Raw genomic sequence first — 23,429 nt, forward strand, 5'->3', positions numbered from 1 at the left:
CAGGAGGGCTGGCTGCACTGCTGCCAGCTCAGGGACCGGGTGCCCAGTGCAGCTGGGACGCGCGTCTGAGGGGAGCGCGCTGCTCGGCTCCGGCCGGCACCCCTGAGGGGAATGTGCTGAGGCCGGGAGCTGCACCAGCGCTGCGGGGCTGACGCTGCAGGAACATCCGTCGGGCCTTCCCCGCCTTTGTCTCCCTCAGGTGCCCGAGCTTAGCAGGCCCCACACACCGAGGGCAAAGGGCGTGCCGGAGCGAGGGTGGCGGCGGAAACCCGGAGGGGCAGCGTTCCTGCCAGGCTGCCTCTGCTTCCCGCCTGGGTGTGTTGTCCGGGTCACCCAGCCCTGGTGCGGTCCCTGAGACATCTCCCCGGAGTCCCAGCCCTGGGCCCTGTTCAGGAGAAGGTTCAGGCTGTGTGCACGGCAGCTTTCCGAGCTTTGTGCGTCCTGCCTGCGATGCATACCCAACTTGCGGGAGTGTCTGCCCTCTGGCTGGACGTGGGGTCAGGGCAAGGTGCTGGGTGCTTGGGAGCCAGAGTTCCCTGCTGGAGGCAGAGGTCTGGGGGGATCCGGGGACAGTTCTCTCGGGGTAGCCAGAGACCCTTGGGGGGGGGCAGAGTTCGCTGGAGGAAACCCCGCAGCAGGACGAGGAAAGGGGCAGTCAGGGTGGGCCAGGGTGGAGCCGGCCCTCGGAAAGGGCCGGGAGAGTGTGCGGGGAGCCCTGCTGGGCAGTGCCGGACACGGGTCAAGGCCCGCTGTCCCGCGGTGCGCGGTGCACCGAAGTAAGAGCCCGGTGCACCTGCCGCCCGCAGGGCAAGGGACTAGGCCTGGAAGTCGCCTGTCCTGCGGGGGGCGGGGACTAGGGAGCGCGGGGGCGGGGCCGGAGGGCTCCAATGCGCATGCTCAGTCGCTCCCGGCTTGGGCCGTGCAACGCTAGCGGCGGCGGCGGGCCGGGGGCGCGGACGTGAGTGTACGCGCGCGCGGCCGCCGGGGGCCTGGAGCGAGGGGTCCTAGCTGGGGTGGCGGGGCGGCGGGGCGGCGGGGCGGCGGGGCGGTGCGCGTCGAGGCCGTCCTTGAGGGCGAGCCCGCGGGGCTGCGTCCCTTCCCCGGCGTGGGCGGCCCGGGTCCCGGCCCTCTGCCCCGTGGGCTGCCCCGACGGCCGCGTCGCGCGGGGGGAGGCGCGCTCACTTTCCGGGCGCACGGGGCGGGCGCGAACCCAGCGGGCAGCACCGCCCCAGGTTCCGGCTCGGGTGGTCCGAGCTCCGGGTGCGAAGTAGCCGGCGGAGGGGCGCGCCCCTGTGCCCTGTGCCCTGTGCCCTCGCCCGGGAGGCTGTGCGGGCCAGCGGGTGCAGGTGCAGGACCGGCCTGCAGCTCGGCGGGCAGCCAGGGAAGCTTCCCTTCTCCACCCTTGTTTCTAATTTCTGCACTTTAAAAACTTGTGACAACATGGACATAAAACATAGAATTTACCATTTCAGCCATTTAAAATTGTATGATTCAGTGGCATCGTCCCTTTTAGTGCCTTAGACCCTGGCTTTGTCCTGAAGCAGGAGGGGTTGAAAGGGAGCTATGTTGTTGCAAATGTTAGAATCTAACTCAGCCAGCTCCCAGCCAGCGAGGCAGCCCAGTGAATTCCCCGGAGGGGAGTCCTGCAGGGAAACCGTGCCTGGGTCAGGCGCAAGGGCAGCCCGCCCAGGGCCTCTGTCCCGCGTGCCCTCCAGCACGCCTCTCCCGCACGCCAAAACCTCAGTGCCTCACGCTGGAAGACACCTCGGTTCCCGGACCAGACCTGGACTTGGGCGGCGCTGGGCTCCCTCTCTGTAGTGTTCCAGAGTTACAGGTCCTCTCACTTGCTTTTTAGGGCAGGAGCGATGGTGCCTCATCTGGTGCCCAGGCAGCTGGTGTGGCTCTGCCGGCGGCAGGTGGCGTGCGCTCGGGGAGCCTCTGTGCAGCACAGGACATGGGCAGGGGTGTCGGGGGCCCCCAGCCTTCTCAGCCCTTGGAGGGCCACAGTCACCAGCCCCCTGGTCTGCAGAAGCAGCTCCTCCACACCCCCTAGTGCCCCCAAGGTGGTGCTGACCCAGGAGCGCTACCCCGTGACGCGGCTGCCGTTCTCCGTGGTGTCTGAGGACGACCTGGCAGCCTTTGCACGCATCGTCCCCGGCCGGGTCATCACAGACCCAGAGGTGTTGGAGGCTTCGAATGTGGACTGGCTGAGAACGGTCCGAGGTGAGTGAGGGTCTGTCCACACCACACCGCGTCAGGAAGATGGGCGTGTGATGGACTTTGGGTGGGGGAGCACGGGGTAGCTGGCACATACACCTTCTTGTGCGGAAGAGAAGCTGTATTGTGGTTTTAAAGTGTTTTGAGAACTGCATTCGAAGGAGTTTATTGGTGGTGGGTGACGCCTGCAAATTGAAAGATAAAACGGCCTCCTGGCCACTCTGAGGGATGTGCTGCTGTGACAGAGAAACACACACTGTGGGCAGCAGAAGCCGACCGTCTCCCAGGTCTGGGTGCCAGAGGTCTGACGTGAAGGTACAGGCCGGGCCGTGCTCCCTCCAGAGGCTCAGGGAGGCTCCTTCCTGCCTCGTCCAGCTCCTGGGGGCTCCAGGCGCCCCCGGGCTTGTGACCGCTTCACTCCCGTGTCTGGCTCCGTCTCCATGTGGCCTCTCCCTGGGTGTCTGTGTCTCAGATCTCCCTCTGCTTCTCTTATAAGGACACCTGGCCTCTCCCTCAATCCAGGACCGTCTCATCTCAGGACCCTTACCTTGATCATGTATGTAAAGATCCTTTATCCAAATAAGGTCATGTGCACAGACTCCGAGGGAGAGGATGTAGACATACTTTGGGAGGCCCAGTCCACCCATGGCCGCTCCCTAGGGCAAGATGCAGGGCTGCTGGTTTGGCCGCCCACGCCTCCCTCCTCCCAACATTCCTGTCTGCAGTGGCACAGGCCTGTGCGCCCCCCTGGGGATGCTCAGCCTTCCAGACCCAGCACACCCTTTCCCATAAGAAGGATCTTGTAACACTCTGTGTTCTGTCCTGAAACGTTTTCAGAGATAACGTAAGCTGTGTATTCAGACAATTACAAAAAACCAATACGATTTTCTTGCTAGAATGTCAAAGAGAGGAGAAGACAGCCAGTTTACAACAAAGTTCCGTATTAAACATGTAATGCCAGGGCACGCCGGGCAGCCAGGTCCACAGGCAGCAACGGAGCCAGCGCACGTGGGACTCGAAGGAGCAGTCAAGGGGATGTTGTGGCGTTGGTGGGAGAAACTCCAAGGGAGGGTCCAGACCAGCTTGCAGCCTGGAGGTATAGCCCGTCTCGAGCACGTGGAGTTAGGGTGTGGGCTCAGATAACAGAGACTCACTACTCACAGGGAAGACAGGGGCCGGAGACCTTCGAAGTCCTCGGACTGTTCTTTTTTTTTTTTTTGTAAGATTTTGTTTATTTATTTGAGAGAGATGGCGAAGAGATAGTGATACAGATAGTGGGAGAGAGCAGGAGTGGGGAGGAGAGGAAGAAGCAGGCTCCCCACTGAGCAGGGAGCTTGACGCGGGGCTCGATCCCAGGCAGACTTTTAACCGATGCAGCCACCCAGGCACCCTCCTCGGACTGTTCTTTATGGCCCAGTGCCCAGACTGGGGGGGTTCCAGCCCCACCCTGCCTGCTAAGTCAGGACCCCACAGTGGGGGGGTGGGGGATGTCTCCCCACTCCTGCGGTGCACCCTGGGCTCAGCCAAGCTGGGCCCCAATCCTGGCTCGGTGCTGCTGCCTGAGCGCCAAACCCCACAAGCTGGGGATGGGGCTCTCACCTCAGGGGTAAGAACCAGTGTGCTGGGTGCTCAGGGCTTGGGGTGTCTTTCCGCTGGGGCTTTCAGAGCAAGTGCATGCTGTAACTGGGACCGACACTGTCTCCTCCCCTCCCTGGACAGCGGTTGGCCGTGTGCTGGCAGCTGGGTCTGTGTCTGTGTGCTCGTGGGGACGACCCCCGCCCCCGGCTGCTGACACCCTGAGCTCAGGAGGTGGCAGTGGGGTTTATTCCTCTCTGAATCCGCGGGACTGAGTGCGCAACAGCTGCCCAGGGGGTGTCTGTTGAAGTAGTTTGTTCACTTTTTGTCTAAATAACCTGTTTCTGTGGCCTTCTTTTGGGGAGAAAGTGTGTCTAAACTTACAATCATTTAACATTTTAATCTTGGAGTTCTATAGAAAATATAGTAGTAAAAGCTGATTCGGATTTTACAGTTTTCTTAAAAATGGATTTTATTTGGAATGGAAACTGTTAATAGGTATCCTGTCCAAAAATGAGATCACTTGCTCATGGGCGGACCCCATAAACTTCAGTGAGCACCTCTCTGTGTGTCTGCACTGAGTGCAGGGCTGGGGGTCCCAAACGTGAAGATGGACAGGAGGCTCACCCGAGGGGCAGTGGCATGAGCAGGGGGTGGGCTGCATGCCAGGTGGACACGAGCGCCCAGGAGAGTCCCCCAGCACAGGCTGTTTCCTTGGAGCCTGGGGAAGCTGTCTGGAAGGGTGTTCTGGGACAGGAATACCCAATGCAAAGCCTCTGAGCAACACCATGCTTGGCGTGTTTGGGGAGCCCTGAGACCCATGTACAGCTGGAGTGGATGGATGAGGGGGAGGTCAGAGAGTGAGGGGCCAGGTCATTGAGACCTCGAGGGCCGTGTGAGTGCTAGTAACAGAGCTCCTAGGAGGCCAGGAGAGAGGGGCCTGTGGTCTGACTGTGGTTGCCATGTCAGGAAGAAGCTTTCACTCCCCAGTCGTGGAAGCTGGGAGGAGAGCATGAGTCTTCGAGGGGTGGTCAGGTGAAATGGTACTGGGTTCTGTGCGTGCGGAAGGAAGTGTCCAAGATGTGCTGTTGGGCAAATAGGGTGTCAGATGAGCCAGGGTGCAGGGACCCTCGGCCGGAGCAGTTGCAGAACTGGCCTTCCATTTGCTGGGAAAATGGCAGGAGGAGCCGCTCTGTGGGGAAACCAGAACTCGGGTCCGGACAAGTCCACATGGACGCATGAAGGGGCCTGTTGGGCTGTGGAGCCAGCTAGCCCAGGGCAGGGCCCGGGCAGCACCAGTGTCTGAGGAGGCTGGTGACCGCTATGGCCCGTGGGGGTGAGCAGGTGTGGCCGGGGCTGAGAAGAACCCGGTGCGTGTGTGAAGAAAGGGGTCGCCAGGGGTCACCAGGGGTCGCCAGGTCAGGAGCAGCTGCCGTGCTGGGGACCGTGGCAGGAGGTTGTCCATCCTGTGGAAGGGACGTCCATGGGGGCTTGGGAGGCAGACGTGACCCCGTCTTGCATGTGCTGTCAAGGGGACGGTGGGCGGGAGGTTGGGATGGGGTCAAGAGAAGACGTTTTTTTCCTTTTCAGGGCTGGTTTTGGACGAGCCTGCCGTTGCAGCAGGTGAATCAGGTGGGAGGGAATGATCTGGTAGGTTGGTGAGAAACGGGGATCGCCGTGAAGTCAGCCAGGAGGCAGGCGTGGAGGGACCCGGGCCAGGGAGGGGCCACAGTCTTGCGGGGAAAGGCAGTGGGGTCCGTGCAGAAGCAGGTGGGCGCTGCTGATGTGAGGCTGGGGGAGGCAGTGGGAGCTGTGGGAGGGGGGACGTGTGACTGCTGCCTGTCCCCCAGTAGGCAGGACAGGGAGGGCCCAGGGACTGCTGCCCAGGGGTGGGAGGAAGCAAGCCAGAAGTCGTTCCCAGAGCCTGGGGAGCAAGACCCTCAGCCCAGGTTCCAGGGATGGGGTGTCGTGCCCCTGGGCCGAGCAGCTGGCCCAGGGCGGAGGACAGGCTGCTGGGAGAGAAGAGGCAGGACACAAGTTTGAGGTGAAAGTCTCACCTGTCGGGGTCAGCAGCGTCCTGCAGAGGTTCAGATGGGGAAGGTTTGGGGCTTGCCGGCCACTGGGTCTCTGCCACAGCCCGTTGTCTGAAAGCAGCCACAACCGAGTAAACAGGCCTCAAACTGTTTCCACAGGGCTCCTCTTACACACGCAGGCTGGGCTGGGCTTGGCCTGCGCGTGGGGTCTGCTGACCCTGACGTAACTGGGCACTGTGGTCACCGGGAGGAAGACAGGGGGACAGCCGGCTGGGAGTGCTGGGGTGTGCGTGCTGCAACGGGTGACAGGCCATGCCCCAGCAGGGCCCTTCCGTACCCCAAGCCCAGTGGCACCCCGCGTGAGCGAAGCCCTCCGAGGGCTGCTGGGAAGCCAAGAGGGCAGAAGAGGCAGGTGGCAGGTGTGGGCAGCGCGGACTGTGCTGCTGAGACCAGTGAAAGCATCTGTCCCCCACCCCCTCTGCTCAGTCTGCCCTTCTCGAGCGGAAGGACGAGAGCCGAGGGCCAGAGAGGTGGAAGCTTGCAGCCTCAGCTCCTCCCTGACCTGGCCCCTCCAGAGCTCTGGCTCTGTTCCTTCTGCACTGAAGCCTTTCCCGCTTCTGTTTTCCCTTCTGTTCCTTCCAGTCAGTCCCTCAGGTTCCGCGGCTCCGTGCACATGAGAGAGGAGACCGGGGCATGGCTGAGGTTCAGTGAACCTCGGGGGCAGCCTGCCTGAAGATCCCTTCCCTGCTTCCTCCCACACGTTCCAGAAGCAAATGCAGTCATCAGCCAGCAGCACGTCCGCAGCTGCCTCCCTTCGGCCAGTGTCCTAAGGCGGACACTAGAATCCCAGGGCCTCCCGGAGGCTCAGGCGCAGGGGTGTGCTGGGAGAGCTGGTTACCGAAAAACTGTTAGAATTTTGTATCAAGCCGGTCGTGAAACACAGCCATTATTAAAACTTAGGTTCCGCAGCTGCATGATTAAATTATATTTAAAACAAGGATTATGAGTGTTCAGAACTTAGCCCTTCATAAAAAAACTGTAAGCTAAGAACTGCAGTCAGAGCTCAAAGCCGCATGAGAAGTCACCGACATGGGGCAGTGGGGGTGCCCTGTGCCTCCTGCCTTCCCGAAGCCTCTTCCCTGGGAACAGAGTCAGAAGGGCAGAGAGAGCCTGCCTGTGTCGGGGAGGCGGTGGTCGGGAACACCAGCGGGCTGGCGTCCAGGGGCTCCCACCGGCTACCCGCGGGCGTCCCGTAAATCGCCGCAGCTGAGAGCCATCCCCTGGTACTTACAACGAGCCGGGAGCACACGTGGCTTTGATGAAACACATACAGGAGGGGGGTGGAAGCCCCCCCACCCCCACGGTGGAAAGTCAAGTGCCAAACACAGGTGGGGGGATGGATTTGGAATGTTGCCATTTGGCAACCACCCTGAGCCCCTTCGGGCAAAGCCGGTCATCTGTCGCTGTGGTGGGTGCAGGTTCGAGCCGCGGCAGGTCGTGGCCCAAGTGTCTCCCCACAAGAGATGTGCAGTAATGGAGGGAAACAGGGTCACTCCTGGCGAGCAGCCAGGCAGGTGCCCCTGGCCGTGGACGTGGGCCTGGACATGCGTGCCGTGGCCTCTGTGCCGCGGGAGGCGGGGCCCGTTTTTGACAGCTGGCCCGTGTCCCTGAGGTTTGCGGGGGTCGACTGAGCACTGCCCTCTGTGTGTGTAACGGGCTCCTTGGTGTTGCAGGTTGTAGCAAGGTGCTGCTGAGGCCCCGGACCTCCCAGGAGGTGGCTCACATCCTCAGGTGAGGAGCCCGCACCGCGGGGCCCAGGGAGCAGCGGCGGGCGACTGGGGAGGGCCCGCAGCAGGAGGGAGACAGGCCTTTTCTTGCAAACAGCACCCTTTCATTGTTCTACGTCAGTAAAACTCACGCTGATTTTGGGAAAATTGGAAAACAGAAAACGTAAAGAAAACAAACCGGGAAAGCAAACAGTGTCTTCCCTCCAGAGGTAGCCCCCAGTGAGGTTTGCTTGCCCGGCTTCCCCTTCTCTGCCCGGTGTGGTCAGCTGCCGTCACAGTGTGTCTGTGATGTGGGGGCTTCTCTTCCTTCTGCCTTGGGCCGTCTAGGTGCTGCTCACGCTTCCAGGCCCGTTTCTGATGGACACGCGGGAGTGGGGGGCTGCATTGCTCCTGGTGAACAGCAGGGGGTGCTGCTGGGCCTGGCACTCTGCAGGGAGAGGCGTGGCCTCTCGGGGCGTTTGGCCTTGGGTGCCACCCCGTCTGTGAGCCAGGACGTGCAGCCTCAGGGCTCAGGGCCGGTTGGTGGTAGACCGGGGCCTCCTCAGACTCGCGGCCATGCACGGGGACCAAGGATGCCCCCATGGAGGCCACGGGCAGGAGGAAAGGGGAATCGGGGTTCGGTGGGCTCGCAGCTGGGGTTGGCCTGGAGCATATCCTGCAGGGATGGTGGTGCGGGTGGAGAGAAGGGGCCCCGATGTCCGTCCTGTGCTTGTCCCAGGTACTGTCATGAGAGGAACCTGGCTGTGAACCCGCAGGGGGGAAACACGGGCATGGTGGGGGGCAGCGTGCCCGTCTTTGATGAGATCATCTTGTCCACTGCCCTGATGAACGAGGTCATCAGCTTCCACAGCGTGTCCGGTAAGCCCGCACTGCGGCCAGGCGGCGGGGGGGACCCGGGCAGGGGAGGAGAGGCCCCGCTCTGTCTGCCCTGGGGGTGCTCTCCAGTTGGTCACTCAGGTGGCTTGTGCTGCGGGACTGAGTGAAGGGGGTGGGCTGTTGCTGCAGCCCCCCCCGACTCTGACATTTTCTGACCAGGATGGCCCTTTCTGCCCTTGTGAATGGGGTGCAAGGATGGGGTACAAGACAGTATCGAGGTGCTTCCCGCTCAGCGGCCCCAGCAACACGGGGCTTTGTCTCTCCAGCAGGGCGTTTGGGGCGGTCATTCTCTGTGCTGGGGGCTCCTGGGCACCGTAGTTCTGTTCCAGCAGTGCCCCGAAGCGAACATGTGTTCAGGTCGTCACACGTGCCCTGCTGGTGGGATCGCCCCCAGGCGAGGAGCCACTGCTTTCTAGCGATGCTCTCTTCCCTTCCCTCCACAAGACTGTGTGTGTTGGGGTCAGACTTTCTTCTTCAGTTTTGCCGCATCAGTTTCTCTTCTGTTTTCATGGTAAATCATGAAGGTCACTTCTGGGGGATGGGTTGGGGGACATGCTCCTTTTCCTTGGTCCGGGTTCTGAGGGGGACAACTGTCCCGGGCGGCTGACCCCCGCAGAGACACCGTGGTGGGTCTCCTGGGTCCTCCCGAGCTGAGAGCCCCCGCGGCTGTGCTTTCGCTCGGCAGGGACCCTGGTGTGCCAGGCGGGCTGTGTCCTGGAGGAGCTCAGCCGGTACGTGGAGGAGAGGGGCTTCGTCATGCCGCTGGACCTGGGGGCGAAGGGCAGCTGCCACATCGGGGGAAACGTGGCAACCAACGCAGGCGGCCTGCGGTTTCTGCGCTACGGCTCCCTTCACGGGACTGTCCTGGGCCTGGAAGTGGTGAGCAGGGGCACCAGCCCGCCTTCCTCTGTGTCCCCCGTGCCCATGTCCAAGGGGCCCGGCTCCCCCAGCCTCTTCCCAGGGCCGAGTGTGCTCAGCGTATGAGGTCTCCGCAGGGGCCCCGACTCGGCTTGGCTCTGTGGGGTCTCTGCCCCCTCGGGCACTCCCTCTGGGTTTCAGGGATGGCTGGGGTGGTGCAGGGTGAGGTCGGACACCTTGTGGATGAGGAGTCTACAGGGTGCGGCTGGCGCAGCGTGATTCTCTGCAACGGCCTCTGCCCAGCCTCCCCGCTGCCCTGCTTTGGGCCCTGAGCTCCCTGGGGGTGGGAGCCTGAGTCCTTCTTTCGGCCCGATTGGGCGCGTTCAGGCCTGGGGTCACCCCAGGGCCTGCAACTGGGGTGGGAGTCCTGCTGGCTCTGCTTTCTGAGGGCCCCCCGGGCGTGGGGGCAGGAGGAGAGGGGCGTCCGTGAGGGCCCATGTGTAGGGCCTTGTTTCTCTCCTCCTTGGCTAGGTACTGGCCGACGGCACTGTCCTGAACTGCCTGAGCTCCCTGCGGAAGGACAACACAGGCTATGACCTGAAGCAGCTCTTCATCGGGTCGGAGGGCACGCTGGGGGTCATCACGGCTGTGTCCATCCAGTGTCCGCCCAAGCCCAGGGCGGTGAACGTGGCTTTCCTCGGTAGGCAGTCCATCCGGGTGCACCACTTGGCACCCTGACCCCCCAGATGCCCTGCCCTTGACACGAGGGACGCCGTTCCTGTCTCTCCTGGCTTCTCTGTTTCCGGAGGCATGGTGCCCCCAGAGCGAGGCCTGCAATGGACCTCTCCCGTCTCCCGTCTGGGGGCAGGACACACTGTTCTGTGGCGGAACTGGCGGCTCAGCTCTGCCACCCCGTGTCGTTCGTTGGCTCTGAGGGAAACGGTGTCAGTTCTGGTGTGTTCATTCCTGAATCGGTCACAGCCGTAGGAACACATGCCCGCCCTGTCCCCCTACTGTCCCTGTTGACGCACCGTGCATCCTGTGACATTCTGGCGTGCGGAGCCCCCTTGACCCCACAGGGCTCCCCAGCTGCCCCTTGGGTCCTCTGCTTCCAGCAGACTGTGAACATGGGCTTGCGTCTCTTCCTGTGGCTCCGTCTCCTGCCTTGTCTCCTCTGCTAGTTGAGAAGCCATGGAGACGTCCAGTCTCCTCGCAGTCACCACGGGCGGCTTACCTCCCCAGGCCGTCTGTTCGGTGCGTTCAGCGGTGTTTGTACCTACAGCTGGATGCGGGATCTTATGGTCTCTTTAACCTCCCTGGCTGTAATTATTGTTTTCTCACGAATGTGCTGTTTCCTCCGCTCGGCGTGCCTTTCTGCGTTGGGACCGTGCTCCCTGCAAGCGCGGCCTCGGTCTCACTGCTGGCCCGTCCGGGACGCCTTCACTCCCCTCCCTCGTGAAGACACTGCCGCTAGTTCACAAGTGAGGCTGCTGAAGATCACCTGCGTCCCGCGCTTGCGCGGTGGATCCTTGGGAGGCCCGCTGCCCTCCGTGGCTGCCCTCCGTGGCCGCCCTCCATGGTTCTGGTGCTTTGTTCTTTGGTCACTTTAAAGATTTTCTCTTTGTCTTTGGTCGTCTGTGGTTTGGGTTGTTGCCTATGAGAGCACAGCTTACCGCGGATCTTTTGAGCCTCCGAAACCTGAGGCTGGGTGTCCCGTCAGCTCGAGGCATCTGTGCCGTCTTCCTCTCCCTTTGGGACTGCGATCGGACCCACGACACAACTTTGCAGTCTGTCCTCTTGATCTCTCTCCCACGGTTTCCACCCTCTTACACCCGTGTCACATTCTGGGTAGTTTCCCGTCTGTTTTCCGTTTACCGGTGTTCCCGTAAACTGTGGGCCCCACGCGGCCGAGCCCCCCACGACCAGCCCCGCCTTGCAGCCGTGGGACCGCCACGTGTTCCTCGGGTGTGCACAGTAGGCGTCTGCCTCTGGCCTTGCGCTCTGTGAACACACTCCCCTGACACCCACAGGGCCTGTCAGTGCGTCCGTTCTCACCGAGAAAGACCCCATGCGTCCCACCCCCTCCCCAGCGCAGGGTCGGTGTCCTGGGCCCTTCCCATCTGCCCCCAGCCGCTGGACGGCCAGCTCCCTGGGCCTTGGGTACCTCAGACCCTCTCCTTGTTGCCTAAGTTGAATGAATTACCCAGGGCTGCTGGAAACCCGAGTGCTCACTGTGCTGAGAGAAATGCAGCGAAGCCGTTTCCAGCGCAACCCCGTTTCTGGCCGTGTGTGTGCGCCACAGCCCCTCTGGTTCCCGCCACCTTCCTGAGTGCTGTGGGTTCTCAGACGGGCATTTCCTTCTTAATGTCACCACCCGTGATGTGCGCGGTGCTGGGCAGTGCGTGTTCCCTGTGGCGGAGCTCTGCTGCTCCGCGGGCCGCCTCGCTTGCCAGCACCCCCACCCGCTGGGGCCGGTTGGCACAGCTGCTTTACGGGTACCCGGGTGGGTCTGGCTGGGGCTCCGGTGCCTGTGCCTGAGGTCCTGTTGCCTTTGCAGGTTGTCCGGGCTTTGCTGAGGTTTTGCAGACCTTCACCACCTGCAAGGGGCTGCTGGGGGAGATCCTGTCCGCGTACGAGTTCATGGATGCCGAGTGCATGTGGCTGGTCACGCGCCACCTGCGCCTTGCCAGCCCAGTGCAAGGTACTGACCCCCAGCGGGCGGCCGGCACCCTCCTCTGCCTTCATGCCCTGGGTCGTAGGGGTACTCACAGGCCGTCAGTCCTGGCCACGAAGTGGGAAGCGGCAGGGAGTTGTGGAATCTCCGCTGCTCCAGCGTCGCCGTAACGGCCAAGCGTGTGATTCTCTTACGCTCGTCGTAAACGTGCCCCCAGAGCTGGTTCCGTCGATGCCGCCAGTTGGGCCAGAGTTCCAGGGTCTTTGAGAAACCACAACGCACTGGTCAGAAATGCTCCTCTTCAGCTAAGAGGAGCCACCAGCCCGCGGAGGCCCGCAGCACATTCTCTCCGACGTAGCGGGTAGAACTCAGATTCAGCGTTTCAGAAAGCGATTTGGCATCACGCACCCAGAGGAGAGAAGCATTCCGCTGTGGATCTTGGTATTTTCACTTCTGAGATCCTCCTGGAATGGTGGTGGTTTCGCGGGGCGGCTCGGCCGGTTTCTGGTGCGGGCCGACCGCGCCCTTCTTGCCGTATGCTCACGTGGCCTTCATGTGTCGGGGGCGGTCCCTGGTGCTCTCCCTCTTCTTGAGGGCACCAGTCCTGTGGGATCAGGGCCCCACCCTTATGACCTATGTGACCTTAATTACCTCCCTATGGGTCCCTGCTCTAAATACAGTCACATTGGGGTGGGTTAGGGCTTCACTGTGGGAATTTGGGGGGAACACAACTTAGTCCCTAGCAGTCATAAATGTAGGAAGATCTTTATGTTCTAAATTTTTGAGGTGGTGCTGCTTTTAGTACGATAAAACAGGAAATAGTCTAAACGTCCAGTAGTAAAGAAGACGTGATACAACCACTGGAAAGATGGGGGGCACATGGGTGGATGGAGGGTCCCCGAGTGGACAGAGCATCCCTGGGTGGACAGAGGGTCCCTCGGTGGACAATGTCCCTGGGTAAACAGAGCATCCCTGGGTGGGCGGAGGTTCCCTGGGTGGATGGAGGTCCCTGGGTGGACAGAGGGTCCCTGGGCAGACAGAGGTCCCTGGGTGGACAGAGGGTCCCTGGGCAGACAGAGGGTCCCTGGGTGGATGGAGTATCTCTGGGTGGACAGAGCATCCCTGGGCGGATGGAGGGTCCTTGGGTGGACAGTGTCCCTGGGTAAACAGAGCATCCCTGGGCAGACGGAGGGTCCCTGGGTGGATGGAGTGTCTCTGGGTGGACAGAGCATCCCTGGGCGGACGGAGGGTCCTTGGGTGGACAGTGTCCCTGGGTAAACAGAGCATCCCTGGGCAGACAGAGGGTCCCTGGGTGGATGGAGTGTCCCTGGGTAAACAGAGCATCCCTGGGCAGACGGAGGGTCCCTGGGCGGGCAGAGGGTCCCTGGGTGGATGGAGGGTCCCTGGGTGGATGCAGTGTCTCTGGGTAAACAGAGCCTCCCTGGGCGGACGGAGGGCCCCTGGGTGGACAGTGTCCCTGGGCGGATAGAGGGTCCTCAGGCGGATCACTCTGTGGCCCTTGGGCATGTGGGTGGGAAGACGGCTCCTAATACCATGTTTAGGGGAAAGGACAGGCCACCCCGCTGTCCTGGGCAGGTTTCAGTGTGCAGATCTCCTTGACTATGGAAGACGGGGAAGAGCGCTGTTGAAACACACTCGCTTACTGGGCAGGCTGGGAAATTCGTTTTTTTCATTTTTACTTGTTTTTATTTTCCAAATCCCCTTTTATAAGCGTGTTTTGCTTTTGTAATTGGAAAAGGAGCCAATAGAAATTGAAACACCTGCAGTGTTTTCCAGGACATATGATAAATTAAAGAGCAGAATTTACATTTCAGCCTGGAAAAATGCCAATATCTGGGAAACGCTTGTTGTCTTTCTAGTAGGACAGGCTTGTAGTGTTTTTCTGGAAGTCACGTTTTATGTAGTGCTACAGGAAGAGCTGTGCGTTTGGTGAGTTTTCATGTATTGATTTCAGTAAGTTGAAAATGAATTCACAGTAGCCTTGAAAAAGAGACAAGCTTAAAATTTTTCTGTAGTTCCTAATGCATTTTTAAAAAGCTTTAGAAGAGAGCGAACTTGGGTAAAATCATGCCTTTTTGCACGTAGCGCTAAGCATTGTGGGCATCACAGGCCATCACGGGCACGGTCGTCTCTTTTTCGGCCCGTGGCCTCCCCACCATCACGGTTTGTGAGGGGGCCTCCTTGCCCACACCCCCGTTCAGGTGCCCGTGGCTGCCCAAGGCTGTTGGTGTGTTTCTGCAGAGTGTGGTTTCTCTTCCAGGGAAAGACCTATTTTTACTTATTTTATTTCATTATTTTTCAAGATTATTTTTTTAGTAATCTCTACAGCCAGTGTGGGGGTTGAAGTCACAGCCCTGAGGTCAGGTCGCACACTCCTCCAGCTGAGCCAGCCTGCACCCCAGGAAGGACCTATTTTTATTTTTAGATTTGTCTTTATTTATTTGAGAGAGAGAGAGCGAGCGCATGGGAGAGCAGGGGCAGGAGTCAAAGGAGAGGAATAAGCAGACTCTCCACTGAGCACGGGCCCGACCCAGGACTCGATCCCACAGCCCTGAGACATGACCTGAGCTGAAATCAGGAGTCGGGCGTTCAACCGACTGGGCCAGCCAGGCGCCCCAGGAAAGACCTATTTTTAAGCCACTGGAGATAAAGCCCAGAGTCTTTCTGCTCTGTGGGCTGCCTGGGCTCTGTTGGCCACACAAGGGCCATCAGAGACACTCAGCCAGGCTAACCCAGACCCATCCTAGCTCTGTCCGACTGCCTCTGTTCGTCCTGCTTTCTGTGCCTTCCAGAAAGTCCCTTCTATGTCCTAATCGAGACCTCAGGCTCCAGAGCGGGGCACGATGCTGAGAAGCTGAGTGACTTCCTGGACCAGGTGCTGAGCTCCGGCCTGGTGACGGATGGGACCGTGGCCACAGACCAGATGAAACTCAAGGTGCGTGTGTGCTGCTGGGGCCTCCTTGCTTCCCTCGCGCTCAGCTGGTCCAGGATGTCTGCACACTGCCACCTGTCCAGCTCGGAGCGCGTGGTGTCTGGACGTGAGCAGGTGTCCTGCCTCTTGGGAAACGTGCTTCTAGGTCCTTGTCGTTATCAGTGGTGTTTTATATGTTATTTTATCTTATTTTATTCTTTTCTTTTTAATTTATTTTTTAAAAAATATTTATTTATTTGAGAGAGTGTATAAGCGTGAGTTGGAGGGAGGGGTAGAGGGAGAGAGAGAATGTCAAACAGACTCCCCACTGAGTGTGAGCCTGACCCGGGGCTCGATCTCACAACCCTGAGATCATGACCTGAGCCGAAATCAAGAGCTGGACACTTAGCTGACTGGGCCACCCAGTGGGAGCCACCGTCACCATCGCGGGGGGGCCCGGGTGTTGGGAGCCATCGTCACCATCGCGGGGGGGCCCGGGGGTGGGAGCTGCCGTCCCCTATTTGTGTTCCGTGGTCCCTGGGGCTGTGGTGTGCAGCGTGGCCGGCAGGGGCAGGGTCAAGGGTAGACGTGGGGCTGTATGTGAATCTGGGCGCCCCTGGGGCTGAGTGGGGAGCCGGGTCCCAGGCTGGCTTTTACGGTGGACTTGTTGGGTTTCTTGGTCTACCTCATTATTAAACCTTCTTCAGGGTTCTTTCGCGTGTTTGGTAAATATCAAGTGTAAGGAGTTCCAATTGTTGAAGTGTGTCCGACCCCACCTCCAGATGAAGGGCCTCACGCCACAGTCTCGTCCTGTTGGGGACTGAGGACCTGACTGTCCCCTGCCCCGCCCCCCGCTCCACTGTCCCCACTGGGTGACCTCCCCGCTGGAGGGAGGACCGGGCAGGGGTGTCCCGTGCATCTCCTGCAGTGTCGCGCGGTCTGTGCCAGCCGGAGGGACGTGGGTAAGTCCTTCACTTCCGGGACAGGCTTGGTGCTGTTCTCTGCTGCCAGGACCCATAACCGTGTCTCCACGTCTGTCTCTGTTTCTTCCTAAATACGCTGCGTGTCAGCAGTGAGAGTGAGAGCAACCCTTGGCCTCGGGGCTGTGAGGACAGAGGCCCCCTGCTGCGTGCCGGCCTGTGCCTGGGCAGCAGCCCCGTCCCCGGCAGAAGGAAAGCTGGCGCTCACACTTGTGCTGAGAGCGGGCAGGCCGCTCTCCAGGCTCGTTGGCCACAGTGAGTCCTGTGAGTCGGCTGCCTGCGGTGGGGCGGCGTGGGGCTACCACGTGCGCCCACGCGGGTCCCTGCCCGGTCTGGACCGCTGCTTCCACAGCGGCATTCTCAAACGACCCCGGAGCACCAGAGCAGCTGGGCTGGCTTCCCTCCCAGACGGGCATTGCCCTGGTGGGCAGGATGTGGCATGGGGCGGGGGGACATCCCCGAGGGGGCCTTTGAGCAAAGTTGGAGGGAAGCAGGAACAGGTCTCAAGGATATCTTTGCAGGAGCACAGGGGCCCCAAGACGCTTGTGCCTGTCCTGTTCCAGAACATTCTGGAGATGTGGGATGAGCAGAGAGCGTGGGTGGCAGGCAAGGGGAGAGCAGGTCTTGGCCGTGGTGGGATGTGGCGGATAGGAATGGACGGCGAGGAGCCCGTGGGCGGCAGGACGGCCCTGCAGTGCTCCAGCTCGGGGTCCAGCTTGGGGTCGGCCAGCTGTGCGGGGTCCTTGCTGGCCTGGGTGTGTGAGGAAGGTGGTGGGCGGGAGCTGCTGAAGGTTGGGTGCAGAGAGTCGGGGAGTGGGCACAGAGTGACCTCGCAGTGACCCCAAAAGTGGATGAGAGACCTGGGGAGACCAGACACTGGCTGCTGTCCGTGGCGGTTAGGGGCTGTTGCTGTTCTTTTGGGGGCGGTCCTGGCACTGTGGTCATGTGGAAAAGCAGGACGAACCAGTCCTTTCCGCGTGGACATTTTGCCATAACGGTTCCTGAATTAGGGGACTTGTGGAGGGCGGGACAGGGGCCAGCCCCACAGCAGAGTGGTGGCACATGGGGCACCATTTCCTCTGCTCCGTGACCAGGACTGCGAGTGTCCACTGTGACCAGTCAGGCAGCCAAGCCAGTAAGCCACGGACGGCTCTGTCTGGAAGGGCAGTGATGTGGTGCTCCCCCCACTCCCCAGGCCCCCTCAGTCCCACCCCCACCTCACATTCCTGCACCAGCTGCCAGCTCCCCGGTCCCCCCGCAGCCCGCGTGTGTCTCGGGCAGTCCAGGGCCCAGTGGCCCGTCCCCTTTGTCTGCAGTATTTTCCCTGCCTGAGCCCTGACCAGCCTTTCCCAACTGCGCCACCCGGAGTGTCCTCCGTCCTCCTGGAGAGAGGCCCTCGGTGTGTCCTGGGGCGAGCCATGGCCGCATTCTGGGGCCTCGTCCAGTACGGACTCTCTGATCAGAGACCCATGCTTGTCACGACACAACATTGCTATCACCTGGAAAGTTCCCCGGTGACCTTCCCGCTCACCCCAGGCCACCAGCGTTCTAACTGCCGTCAGCACAGACAGCCTTCGCGGTGCCCCCTTTGACTTGGTCTGTTTTCTGTCTGTCCTAGGCGCTGTGGGCCCTGAGGGAGAGGATCTCAGAGGCGCTGAGCCGGGACGGCTACGTGTACAAATACGACCTCTCCCTTCCCACCGAGAGGCTCTATGACCTTGTGCCCGACCTGCGCGCCCGCCTTGGCTCGCGGGCCAAGCACGTGGTGGGCTATGGCCACTTGGGTGAGCTGTTGTGGGGTCGGGCGGTGATGGGGGATCCTGGTTGTTGGGAGAACCTTCATCGTCTTCATGGTTCTTTGGGTATTTTGGAAACAGTCTGTGTTTGGCCGGCTGCCCCGGTGCACCTTGCTCAGCCTGGCCTGTGGTAACCCTGACAGGCTCCCTCCCGCTCCCCCTCGCCAGGTGCAAGCATTTGAAAACTAGTTTCACATCATTCTTTTTTTGCAGAAAAATCAAGCTTTATGTTTTAAGTGATTAATTCTTTGGAAGAGAATGTTTCTCCCTCTCAATTCTTGGCAGCCCTTGGAACGGGCGTCTGAAAGCCGCGTGTACAGGGGGGTGCAGGGCCCCATGCCCGTAGCCTCCTCCAGCCTGTCTGTATGAGGGGGTTCAGGTGCTCCCTCCTGCAGATGGGGGAAGATCTGGAGAAATGGGGTGAGGGGCTTGGCACAGGCGTACCCTGTCCTGGCATCTGTGAACACTTGTCGTCACGACAGTTTTCACGGGTGGTTTTCCCGTGAGTGGCGCGTCTGGGATGCTTGGTGTGTGACAGTGACCCCCAGGGTGGGGGGGGACGTGGGAGGTTGTCCGGCATCGAGGACGGTGAGGACAGTCCGTGGCTCGGGGCACCCACCGTCTGCACCCCAAATAGTGCTATCCACGCAGATTAGACTCTCCCCTGTGAAGGACGACGTTTGAAATTTGGAGAAGGGGGTAGGAGAGTGTGTGACTGAGATGGGGAGATTTCTTCAGGACGACACGGGAGGCAGAACCCTGGGAGGAGGGTGCTAACTTGGACTACGTTAAAGTAAAAACTGTCAGACAATCTGAACGGGAACGTTGGCGGGCAGAGATGCGGGGCTCACGAACCCAGCGTTGGGGAGGAAGCCTGGTGTGGCCTCTGGGAGGCGGGCACCTGAGCGGGGGTGGAGGACAGGCATCTTCACCGAGGGCCGCGGGTGTGGAGCTGGAGACCGTGGGCCGGTCCTCCTCCTCGGGGAGCACTGAGCGCAGCATCCCCCTGGCCAGGGGGGAGCTAGGGCCCCTACTCTGCCTGCCGAGAGCTTCTTTGGCGTCTGGCGGGGCGACCCGGGCCAGTTTCCCTGGGGTCAGCGGGGCCGTTCCCGCCAGGCCGCCTTCTGCAGGGGGGGACTGTGGTCCTGGGGTTGCGCAGGTCGGCCACGTCCTCTGCGTTTTGTTTGGTCTGCGTGCCTGTGTTCTGTGCAGGGTTTTCCCGGCCTTGTCCTGGGCTGTACTGTCCTGTAAGTCCCTTCCTTCCCTGTGTCCGTGCTGGACGCCAGCATCACCCCACAGCTGCGTGGCGGCGGTCTCTCCCTTGGGCACCGAGGGGTCTGACTGGTTAGCCTTGCTGCCTCCTTGGCCGTCTGGGGGCAGCTGTGGTGAAGATTTGGGCCGACGGGTTTGTGTGTTGGGCAGCAGGGGGCTGACCACAGGCCAGTTTCTTCCGTAGCTGCGGGCGGTCCGAGCTGCCTGGGTTGGTTTCCGTCATTGTCTTTTCTGGGAGTTTGTCCACTTCGTGTAAAATCTCACGCGCGTTGGCACGGAGTTGTCCCTCGTGCTCTCGTTCCTGCGTCGCGTCGGCATTTGTGGGGCGGCCCCTTTCGGTCCTGACTGGGTCTGTTCCTCTTGTCTTTCCTCGTTGAGTCTGTTGTGTGCTCGTGGATCCTACAGTCCCTCCCAGGAACGGGCGCTCGGCTCGGCTGTTCTTTGCTTTCCGTCTTGTTTTGTGTTATCACCGCTGTCCTCACTGTTCGTGTCTTCTCCACGGTCAGCTGCGTCCTGCAGCGCCTCTAACCTCGGGAGTCCTCAGGGCTTCCAGCCTCTCTGCTCTGTCGCGGGGGTTAGATTCCCCCCAGTACCAGTCTCACTGACCCCACCGTGGCTCTTGTTAAATAGTGTCCCTGTGTGCCACCTCGTCAGAGCCCGCGTGAGCTGCGAGGGGCCCCGTGAAGCCAGCACAGCCATCTGGTCACTCTGGCTCAGGGGCCCAGGTGTCCTCGCGTCTGTGCACTCAGCCGGAGGGTGCGCGGGGGAGCCGGCGTCTGGCGCTTTGCGCCGCCTGCTGGGCTTCTGGGCTCCTGGCCCCCAGGCTGCCGGCTGTCCTTGCCGTCCGCTGCCCTTTGGTTTCTGTGCTGTCTGCCACCCTGACCTTAGCCCTGGGCTCTGGGGAGTGGACGGGGCGGAGGGCAAGGCCAGCCTGCCTCGGCTGCCGGGAGCCCCCGCTGTGTGCGCTGCCGCCGGCGTCCCTGCTGCGACCCCACACGTTCTGACACACACTTGGTCCCACCGTTTCTGACTCCCACTCTCGTCTCTCTGACCCATCAGTTAGGCAGAAACGTGAATTTCTAAACTTACAGGAGTTTCTAGCTGTTTTTAAAACTGCTGGTTTGTCTTTTGCATCGTCACCGGAGAGCCGAGTCTTGGTCCCACCTGCGTGTTCCACTCGGTCGGTTTTCCTAGCGGTTCACGAGTCCTTGCGGAGAATGTGCTCTGTGTGGTCCGGGGCGCCAGCGTGTGCACAGACCCCCGGCCCGCACTCGCCGTCTGAGCGGTGCGTCCCGCGGGCCCCGGCTACGGAGCGGCAGTCAGAAGCGGCTCGGTCGGCCTTGAGGACGGCAGGTCGCACCCGTCCTTTCGTTTTGGACTCTCTCATCATGACAGACTCTTCTGACCGCCGGACTTGCTCTGGCCTTGGATCTGGTCACACCGGCTTCCTTGCGTTTAGTGTTTTCCTGAGATGTGGCTTTCCTATCATTACTTTCAACCGTTTTTCGTCCTCACGGCTTGAACGTGTCTTTCGTAGCCGGCATGCAGGTGGGGTTTCTTTGTCATGCAGTTTGTCATCCGTTGTCCCTATTTTTTATTTATTTAAAAAAATATTTTATTTAGTTATTTGAGAGAGAGAGCACGTGCACGAGCCAGGGGAGGGGCAGAGGGAGAAGCAGGCTCCCTGCTGAGCAGGGAGCTTGACGCGGGACTGGATGCGGGACAGGACGTGGGACCCGATCCGGGAACCCGGGGGCATGACCTGAGCGGAAGGCGGAGGCTCACCGGCTGAGCCACCCGGGCGCCCCTCCTGGAGCGTATTGTAGTTCTCTCTCCCGCCCCGTGTAGCGGAGCCGGTGTTCCCGTTCTGCGTGGCCGGTGCTGGCCGAGGCTCAGCCACGCCTGCTGTCCGTCTCTGTTCTGGTGTTGCGGCCTCTGCCCGAGTCTCAGCCTCGTTGCCTGTGGAGGGACAGGAGGTGACGGAGCGTCGTGGTGGAGACGTCTCTGCCCTTCTGTCCCCAAGTGTCTCTGCCCATCCCCCTGCCCCAATCTTCCTGGAGCCACAGCCCAGCGGCTCCCTGTCCACCGTCTCTGCTGCCGGGCTCTGACTCCGCGCTGCGTTCAGATCACCTGTTTCGTTTCTCTTCCTCGTCATTCATCTCTTGCTGCGAGTAACGCGCGTCAAAACCTGTTTGTTGACTTTGACCTTTCGGTGATGGGTAGTTTCCATTTCTAGGATGTTGGTTGAGATGCTTAAGAAGCCCGCTTAATCAGTGTCTTATCTTCTTCATCTGTTGTTTCTGTAAACTATGAAACATCTGTGTTCTGTTTCTGGAAATTACAGCATCTGAAGCCTTTTGGATCAGGTTTGCTGGCTGCTGGTCGTGGTGCCCGCTTCTCTGGTGTGGTGGAGTTTTTGGTGTGGGCTCATATATCTCAGGGGTCCGTCTGTGGGGGTGACTTGAGGCCTGGTCGGAGGTGGTTTGCTTGTGCGGGGGGTGTGAGTGGGGGCAGGGACTGGGGTCCCCCGGCTGGAACCTCTCCCATCTTCACGTTCTCAGCTCGGGGTCTGTGGGACCACCGAGGCAGCAGGAATTCTGGCTGTGCCAGGCTGGCCGATGGTGTGCAGGTCCCTCCGTGGGGGTTTGGAGCCTCTGCCGTCAGGGTAGCAGTGGGACCACCCTGGTGGAAGAGGGGTCCCTCTTGTGTTCCCTACATCTGACAGACCTGGAGGAAGGTGGTGCAGGAGAAGCTCGAGGTCACCAGGTCAGAGGCCCCAGGCCTGCCCCCTGTGTTGCCCTGGGGTTGGCTCTGTTTGTTCCAGCCTCTAGGAGCCCCTCCTGCTGGCTAAGGAGGCTCCCTGCCCCTCAGGGCATGTGAAGCTGTCTTCAGAGGCTGCCCTTGGCACTGCTGGGAGGTGTGGGTCTGGTGAGAGCCATGGGTGTGGTCTGAGCCCAGGGCTCTCACTGGCCAGGTGGGTGGTCGGTCACTGTGAGCTGGGAGCCCTCAGAGGGGGCCATGCAGGTGGAGGGGAGGAGGACTTGGAGTGGTCACCAACAGGCCTCTTCTGTCACTGCGGGCCAGTGACCAGTGGTACGAGGCACGGAACCAGCCGTGAGGGCAGGGCAGGACTGGGGGCTGTCAGGGAGGGGGTCTCAGCTTGCCCAGCCTGACCCAAGGATCCCTGTCCCTGTAGGGGATGGTAACCTGCACCTCAATGTGACATCAGAGGCTTTCAGCCCGTCGCTACTGGATGCCCTGGAACCCTATGTGTATGAGTGGACAGCCAGGCAGCGGGGCAGTGTCAGCGCCGAGCACGGCCTGGGCTTCAAGAAGAGGGGCGTCCTCGGCTACAGCAAGCCGCCCGAGGCCCTGAGGCTCATGCAACAGCTCAAGGCCCTCCTGGACCCCAAGGGCATCCTGAACCCCTACAAGACGCTGCCTGCCCAGGCCTGACAGGGAGACACAGGAGGGGCCTTGGTCCAACCCTGGTTTTGCCTGTGGCGGTGGGCCTGCAGGGTTGGCGTGAGCTTGGTGGGACTCCGTCCGGTGGAACAGCACCAGGTGGGGTGGTCCAGCCACCAGTGGGAGGGGCCAGAGCCAGCCCCTGGGCGGGATTCTTCCTGGCTGCTCTGCCAGTCCTGTTGGGCCGGCAGAGCGGAGAGCTGCCGATGCCGCCCGGTCTGCCCTCTCAGCCTGTGCGCAGGCACCGTCCACCGCTCTGCAGGCTGGGAGAGGGCCTCCTGCTGCACGTCCTGGGTGGTCCGGGTGGGCAAGCAGTTCTGTCCACTCCGGGGACCAGGCCACATTCCGCTCTGCTTGTGGGCTGCAGCTGTGGGAGGGGGCATGGGTGGTCCCGTCACGGGGTCCCCCGTGCAGTGCGCGTCCCCGGCAGAGGTGACGAGCTCCGTGGGACAGACTCTGTGGGAGTCTGTCTCGGAGCTCTGACCAGCAGCCTCGGTCACCGGCGGCTTTGTGGATGACCGGGGCCACATTTCAGCCAGAGCGACAGGGATGGTCTCCACCCTGGAAGGCATCGTTCCCCCATTTTCTAGAAGACCCATCCGTTGGGAAGACAGTTGTCAGAGGTTGGTCGTTAATGGTTCAGCCTGGTGGTGTGTTGTGATGCGTCCACGGAGATGTGTCTGCACTTCTGCTTCTGCATCCAGCATCCACGAGCCCAGGGTGAGAAGCCCCGATGTACACTAGTGCGTGTTGACCGCGGGACAGGCTCGGAGCACGTGCTGCACCCTAACCCGCTCCCGAGGCTGTGGAGAGGGTCTGCACGCTGGACATGTTTTCTCTTTCTGGCTTTCATGAACTTCCAGTAAAATGGGAATTAATCACGACACTGTCCTTGCTTCTGTTACTAGAAAAATCTTGTGAAGCCTGTGGTGAGGGGCGTGCGTGTGCCTTGTTCCCCCATATT

At 61.0% G+C, this 23,429-nt stretch overlaps 1 protein-coding gene across 3 annotated transcripts; it reads left to right on the top strand.

The window, feature by feature from the left end:
- Positions 1 to 879: 879 nt before the first annotated feature.
- On the top strand, positions 880 to 23,349 carry D2HGDH (D-2-hydroxyglutarate dehydrogenase). 3 transcript variants are annotated; one of them, XM_045795842.2, is made up of 10 exons: positions 880 to 958; positions 1,856 to 2,223; positions 7,559 to 7,616; positions 8,331 to 8,470; positions 9,174 to 9,367; positions 9,878 to 10,046; positions 11,904 to 12,047; positions 14,834 to 14,976; positions 17,551 to 17,716; positions 22,197 to 23,349. In XM_045795842.2, the coding sequence occupies exons 1-10, from the start codon at positions 888 to 890 to the stop codon at positions 22,454 to 22,456; spliced, it is 1,713 nt and encodes a 570-aa protein (XP_045651798.2). In that variant the 5' UTR covers positions 880 to 887; the 3' UTR covers positions 22,457 to 23,349. The 3 variants fall into 3 exon arrangements, with proteins under 3 accessions (XP_045651798.2, XP_087721300.1, XP_087721308.1); XM_087865174.1 differs by having other exon boundaries at positions 901 to 964; XM_087865182.1 differs by lacking the exons at positions 880 to 958; positions 1,856 to 2,223; positions 7,559 to 7,616; positions 8,331 to 8,470 and adding an exon at positions 8,943 to 8,999.
- The last annotated feature ends 80 nt before the right edge of the window (positions 23,350 to 23,429 follow it).

The sequence above is a fragment of the Ursus americanus genome, chromosome 1, assembly GCF_024610735.1.
Source record: "Ursus americanus isolate L20-20 chromosome 1, mUrsAme1.1.p, whole genome shotgun sequence".
Taxonomy (NCBI): Eukaryota; Metazoa; Chordata; class Mammalia; order Carnivora; family Ursidae; genus Ursus; species Ursus americanus.

Excerpts from the sequence above, each read along its gene's own strand:
- D2HGDH (XM_045795842.2), top strand. The coding sequence starts at position 888 with ATGCGCATGCTCAGTCGCTCCCGGCTTGGGCCGTGCAACGCTAGCGGC. Across the intron at positions 7,617-8,330 it reads GAGGTGGCTCACATCCTCAG|GTACTGTCATGAGAGGAACC; the intron begins GTGAGGAGCCCG and ends TGCTTGTCCCAG. Across the intron at positions 10,047-11,903 it reads GGTGAACGTGGCTTTCCTCG|GTTGTCCGGGCTTTGCTGAG; the intron begins GTAGGCAGTCCA and ends TTGCCTTTGCAG.